The sequence below is a fragment of the Dipodomys ordii genome, unplaced genomic scaffold, assembly GCF_000151885.1.
Source record: "Dipodomys ordii isolate 6190 unplaced genomic scaffold, Dord_2.0 Scaffold16, whole genome shotgun sequence".
Classification (NCBI taxonomy): Eukaryota; Metazoa; Chordata; class Mammalia; order Rodentia; family Heteromyidae; genus Dipodomys; species Dipodomys ordii.
In genome coordinates this window covers 4,168,128-4,175,004 of record NW_012267232.1, presented here as the reverse complement: position 1 = coordinate 4,175,004, position 6,877 = coordinate 4,168,128, and the positions used below count along the sequence as shown (strand labels likewise).

General features: G+C 39.2%; 1 protein-coding gene across 1 annotated transcript in view; it reads left to right on the top strand.

Moving 5' to 3' along the window:
- Positions 1 to 6,877, top strand: part of Gpr137c (G protein-coupled receptor 137C) — a 59,556-nt gene that overhangs the window by 4,418 nt on the left and 48,261 nt on the right. Inside the window, exon 3 of the mRNA XM_013012220.1 lies at positions 6 to 364. Within this exon, the coding sequence (XP_012867674.1) occupies positions 6 to 364 (359 nt within the window). The remainder of the gene's footprint in view (positions 1 to 5; positions 365 to 6,877) is intronic.

The window sequence follows — 6,877 nt, the reverse complement described above, 5'->3', positions numbered from 1 at the left end:
CGGAGGCGGGGGCGCCGTCGCTGCCGCCTCGGGCGCCGCGGTGCCGGGCTCGGTGCAGCTGGCGCTGAGCGTCCTGCACGCCCTGCTCTACGCCGCGCTCTTCGCCTTTGCCTACCTGCAGCTGTGGCGGCTGCTCCTGTACCGCGAGCGACGGCTGAGTTACCAGAGCCTCTGCCTCTTCCTCTGCCTCCTGTGGGCAGCGCTCAGGACCACCCTCTTCTCCGCCGCCTTCTCGCTCAGCGGCTCGCTGCCCCTGCTCCGGCCGCCTGCTCACCTGCACTTCTTCCCGCACTGGCTGCTCTACTGCTTCCCCTCCTGCCTCCAGTTCTCCACGCTCTGTCTCCTCAATCTCTACCTGGCGGAGGTAAGGCGGGAGGACCGGCGTCCGGGGGACCTGGGGAGAGGGAGGGAGCGAGGGAGGGAGAGCCCGATCCACTCCCGCCCGAGACCCCCAGCCGAGGGAGACGCGGGCGGGCAGAGTCGGACAGACTCGCCACCAGCCTGGGGAAACTGAGTCACTCCCGAGACGCACCCGTGGGTTCGCTCTAAACTTAAGCAGCTGATGGACCCGATGATGGAAAGGTGGGAGGTGGGAGTGAGAGAGTCGGTGTTGTGCCCCGGCCACTTAACAGCGCCGGGACAAGCCTTTGTCCCGTGTGTTTTGATCCTCTGAGGTGAGGCTTCGGCGGTCACGATCAAGTGGCATCGCTAGAAGTAACCTCCCCGGTAGCTTGGCCACAGCCGGACTGTGTGGAGGGAGGTTGGATGCTGAGGTAGCAGCAGCTCTGCTGGAAGCTGGACCGCTGCCAGCCATTACGTCACCAGGCAGAGCTGTTCCTCCGCTATTGTTGCTGCGTTTCTTTTATTAGAAGCTTCTATTCCCTCCTGCATCTCCTTTCCTGTGGCTCGAGAAGCCTCACACAAATTCCCTTCCATCGTTCCCCAGCAGAGTTAATGGTCGATAACCAATGGTACAGGTCACCAGGAGGACCTCCGTCAAGCCCTTAAATGTTTGTCCCAATTGCTTCCCGCTTTAGGTGATTTGTCCTACCCTCATATACATAATATATATATATATATATATCAAAGTCCTTTAAAAAAAACTAAGAGAGAATACAGTAGCCTGCCCCGTGTCTATTGCATAAACAAAACCATCAAACTATTTTTGCAATAACTCGCTTACTAGCTGCAATCGAATCACACCGCCTTTCTCTTTTATGGGGAATTGCCCATTGGGTTGCATTGTTCTGCAGCGCTTAGGTATTTGACCCATTTCAAACAGGTTTTGAAGTGTAACGTTGTCAATCGTGTGTCAGCTAGTGGTATGTAAGCCACAGTATTTTGAGAAATGCCCCCCACCTTGCCCCAAAAGTCTCCCTTTCCCTCAAAAGAAAAGCTTGAGGAGAGAAGGAAACAAAGTGACATCATATGCTTAATACTGACTAATATAGAACAATATTGGTCTCTGCAGCTAATCCTCTCAAAGCCTTTTGGAGGTGATGAAAATTAACATAGTTCCAAGTAAAAGCAAAAAAAATCACTTGCGACAGATAAGTGTTTATATTTCTTGTATAAACAAGCCCCTTTTTCCCGTAAAAATAGGAAAACAAATGCATCATTTAAAATGAGTCGTAACTTCAGCTAGTTAGCACACTAAAAACAACAGTTAAGTAACAAAACAAACTGAGCTTTCATTCTTTTTTGGCCTGCATCCTTCCGAAATCCAAGCATTATGGTGACAAAAATCCATTAAGTGAGAATCAGAAATAAATATATAAATAAATAATGAGTACCAAGTAATCATGCCATAGTTATGTCACCTACTTGAGGATGTATTCATCACATTTTTTTTCTTTTGAGACAGGATATTGCCATGTAGACTAGTCTAGCCTCAAAATTTACAATCCTCCTGCTTCAGCCTCTCAAGTGTTGGAATTACAGGTATACACCACCCAACCAGAGCATATAACACTTCCCTATAGTTAAACTGATAAATTGAGACTTTACCACCATTTCTGATTAGTAACTTCTCATCACTGAAACCTTACTCTAGCTTCACATACAGTTAATTTGCCTGAAGTTGTCTAGCAATTTATTTGCTATGTGCATCAACTGTTTTGCCTTTCCCTTTTAACTTATAAAATCATACTAAAAATTCACTGGAAAATGGTTTGCATTTCAGAAAGCACTTAAATATATAATCATAAAGTATATAATCTTAAACATAAAGCTAGATAAAAGATCATCTTCATACAAAAATACATTATCATTAACCCAAATAAGGAATGAGTTCCTGGTATCCCAGAGGGTCCCATGTTTACCCTCTACCAGCCAGTACTCCACTCAAAAATAAAGTGGTTAAATATTATCACTAGGAAAAAACACCTATAGTCTTAAAGTTCTAAATATGTACTTTTACAACATAAAACACACAAAGTGTCCAATTTGAGTTTTCATGTTTTTTTGTGGATGTATACCAGAACTGGAGCTTGGACTGTAGATCTCTCTCACTTTGCATTTTTGTTCATGTCTGACAGACTGGCTCTCAACCACCATGCCTCCACTTCTGAGTTTTTGCTGATTGAGATCAGAGTCTCATGGTTTTGTCCATTTGGGATGGCTTCAACCCTGGACTCTCAGATTTTAACCTCCTGAGTAGATAGGATTATAGGTGTTAGCCACTAGTGCCTGGCATTTTTCATACCTTTGATTGCTAATATTCCAAACTAGTAAGAAAAAATTTAAAGTCTAGAAGTCTTGATTTTGTGTTATGTTTTTATAGAAAAGCACTAAAACTCTTAATACCCTAGAAAACATAAGAAGGTGGGCTAAAGTTTTTTTTCTCTTTTGTAGTATCTCCTAAAAAGTGTGTGGGTTGTCTGTTTTTTAATAATCAAGCCAACAATTTAAGGACATCAATACTTAAGGAAACTAAATTTTTAACTTTTTGAAACCCTGCTTAGAGACATCTAAATCCGAAACAGTTTCCAAACTTATTAGAGAAAATGTACAAAAGCTTGTATTTAGGAGTATTTGAATATTTAAATTCAGTTTCTTATATTGATTCCAGGTGACATATATACTTTCCACTCATCATTATGAATTTAAATTGTTCCTGAAGTATATTGTAGAGAAGTCTGTTGACAAATATAAGACTGATATTTAATGTTTTAACCAAAAGTTTTGTCTTTACACATGTCATAATAAATACCAATTATATTTTGCTTTTGGCTTAAAGCATTTATTGTACCTACTTCTCATTAATTAAAAGCATCTAACTTTGAGAACTTAGCTGTAAAGAAATATGGATCAGAATACAAGTATGGGAAAGCAGCCATTACTTTAAATACATTTTGGTGGGTCTCCCAAAATTTAAGACTGCCCAAACTAAAACGACTTTTTGTTTTGATGACCATACATTTGAGTAGAACAGAGATAATGAGAAGTAGCCCTTTCTGAAACAAGTTTTTCAACTTATGCTTAACCTCCTGATAGCAGATTGTTGAAAGGGGAAAAAAGTGTACTAATATAAAAAACATGCATTGAAGATTTTCTGGCAGAGTCAATGAACTTCACCAGACAACTCTTCACACTTTCTATACTATAATGAGAAAACGTGAGTCTTTAAAACAGATTATCTGAGCAGGGTACTAATGGCTTGTTCCCGTAATCCTACCTACATAGGAGGCTGAGACCTGAAGGTTTAAGCTTTGCATCCAACCTTTGCAGACAAGTCCTTCAAACTTCATCTGCTATTACCACCAAAAAGAAAGAGCTAGGCTGGAGGTGTGGCTCAAGTGGTAGAGTACCAGCCATGAGCAGGAAAGCCAAGTAAGATTTGGAGACCCTGAATTCAAACCTAAAAGGAGTAGGGAACATATCTGAAGAAACTTATACTATTTACCTTTTAAGAACTTAAAGTGAAAGTATACTATCTTTGGAGCATTGTGATGCATGCCATAATCAATTAATTCATCTTTGAGGCCATATTGAATTTTTCTTTCAGTTTGTAACATGAATGCCAATTTCTTGAACAGAATAAAATACAGTTATTTGATCACAATTCTAAAACAACTAGGAAAATTAAATTTAAAGTCTTAACTCTTGAGAACTGTTTTTGTGCCTGTCAATAGTTACATACTTCCAAATGTTGATGGCACTTTAACTCTCAACTTACAGGTATGCTGATTTTATTATATATTTATTATTTTATTATTTATTATTTTGTTATTTTCCTACAAAAGTATTTCACTCTATAAATTCAAAATTCCTTGAGAATAAGAATAAGAAGATATAAATATGAATATATACATGATGTATATATCATGTATCTTATGTATACATATGTTATGTATATCACACACATTATATGTATACAATAAAACATATACATATATCACTGTGTCATATCACAAGTAGAAAACAAATCATTTTAAAATCAGTCATAAATTCAACTAGTTAGCACACTAAAAACAACAGTTACATATGTATTGGTGATATTGAGGTTGAAAGTCAAGGCTGTCCATTTTCTCAGTTTGTTTGCTCAGCTTATTTATCATATTTGTATTCCATAGATACGAGACCAATGGTAAAAAAAATCAAAATCCAGAAAGCATTGAGACAAATTATATAAGTACTGTCTAGAATCTATAATTTGTGCTTGTAACATTCCATGTGTTATAAATGCTAAAATTTTCTTAGCTTATATTGGTTTAAATAAAGAGTTAATTTTTTACCACTGGTAAAATCTCACTAATAGAACTACCTTAAAATAAGAGTTTTTCATATCCTGGCAAATGACCCATAATCATTAGGGTTTTAGTGATTTAGTCTTAACAAATTCCAAACAGAAAAATCTATGGGGCAAGTCTTGTATCATGAGTCCATTACTATTTTCTGGAAATGGTTTAGTTTGTGAGTGGCTTTTAGCCATAACTGTGATTATAAACGGTTCTTGTCTGTCTCTACTAAACAGCATTTTAACCACTAACTTGATCCAATTTTCCCTAAGATTGTGAAGCCAGAGTTTCAGATACATACATACCTATCACAGAAGACTTGATTGTAATCCCTCACATTTGTGTATTTAATATTTCCAAAGAAAATTCTTCAACATTTATCTTCATAACCTCCACAGAAAATGAAAAGGGGTGTGATTTTCCTACCCATTATATGGCTGTGAGACTATTATAGCTCAGACATAGTTCTAAAGATACATATAGCTCATTAACTTTATGAAGTCTTGTCAAGTAAATCCTCCTATGTCCTATATGTTCCTGTATATCATTACTTGCTTATTCAATGCTTCTCTCTTAACAGTTTCACACTTTTTCCATTTTCTCAATAGACTTCTTCCCCTTTCATTCTCCCCACCCCGGTTGTGGGGCTTGAACTCTGGGCCAGGGTGCTGTCCCTGAGCTCTTCAGCCCAAGGTGAGCGCTCTACTGCTTGAGCCACAGCACCACTTCCAGTTTTCTAGTGGTTTATTGGAGTCTCATGGACTTTCCTACCCAGGCTGGCTTTGAACTGTAATCCTTAGATCTCAGCCTCCTGAGTAGCTACAATTACAGGCGTGAGCCACCAGCACCTGGCCCTTCGTTCTTATACTACCCTTACATCTTAATTTAAAGAAGTACAAGCCAGAAACATCTGGCTGACCCCAGATTCAAAGAATTGCATAACGATGCTGCAAACTGTTTAATCCTTTTCACTGCATGATTGATCTTGGTAAGTAGGGAAAGTCCTCAAGACCAGAAAGACCAGAAAATAAAGTGTGTGCAAAATGATAAAATGCCAGGTAGATGTACATCCTGGCAACCAGGTTGGTTGTTAGCTCTTCTACTAGCTCATAACCCAGATTTTAATTTTATGTCTTGACTGTGGGGATGTTACAATGAGGACTATACCTTGGGTAAAGTCTCATTTAAAAAACTCATGTACACAGCCTAATGTCTGAACCCTTACAAGATATACCTTCAATGGCTCAACTGAAAAAATAAGCAGGTTCTCAAAGGTAGGATTTGTACCTGTGTGTTTTGGCTCTGTGTGAAAGGGGTTCAAAATAGAGTACAAAAGGAGAATGCCTAACAAGCTTATTTGCACACAAGTTTGGGTCAAAAGTTCCCATTATTTCTATGATTTTAAGAGCCTATAGGGAAAGTCATCCCTCCCTGGTAGTAACCTCAAGTATTCGGAAGGACAAATGCAAATCATGTGGTGAGAAATGAACTTTAAGCCTAGAATCGTCATAGGTAAAATTCCAAATTTAAAAAGTCACTTGGAATCTTGCCTACAAAAATTACAGAGAGCAAAATTATCAACTGAGTACAGTTTAAGCCTCCCTAGTTAAAATATTTGAAATAAGAAATTTTTTGAGCACCAGTTTTACACAAGTCGAAAATTCCACATGTGACCTCATGTAATGGGCTGCAGTAAACTGCAGGTACACACCAGAGTTTGGATGAAATTACCTTCATGCTATGTGTATAAGGTGTATATGACATTTAAATTAATATCATGTTTACAGTTAAATCTCATCACAAAGGTATTATGTATATGCCAATATTTCAAAAAACAGAAAGAAAAGAAATACATCTTGGGGCTGGGAAGGTGGCTCAGTGGTAGAGTGCTTGCCTTGCATGCATGAGGCCCTGGGTTCGATTCCTCAGCACCACATATGAAAAAAGAAAAAAGCCGGAAGTGGCGCTTTGGCTCAAGTGGTAGAGTGCTATCCTTGAGCTGAAGAGCTGAGGGACAGCGCCCAGACCCAGAGTTCAGGCCCCACAACAGGACCCCCAAAAAAAGAAAGAAAAGAAAAGAAATACATCTTGACCCAAGCATTTCAATTAAGGGATAGCTCATGTAGAGATTTTTTTTA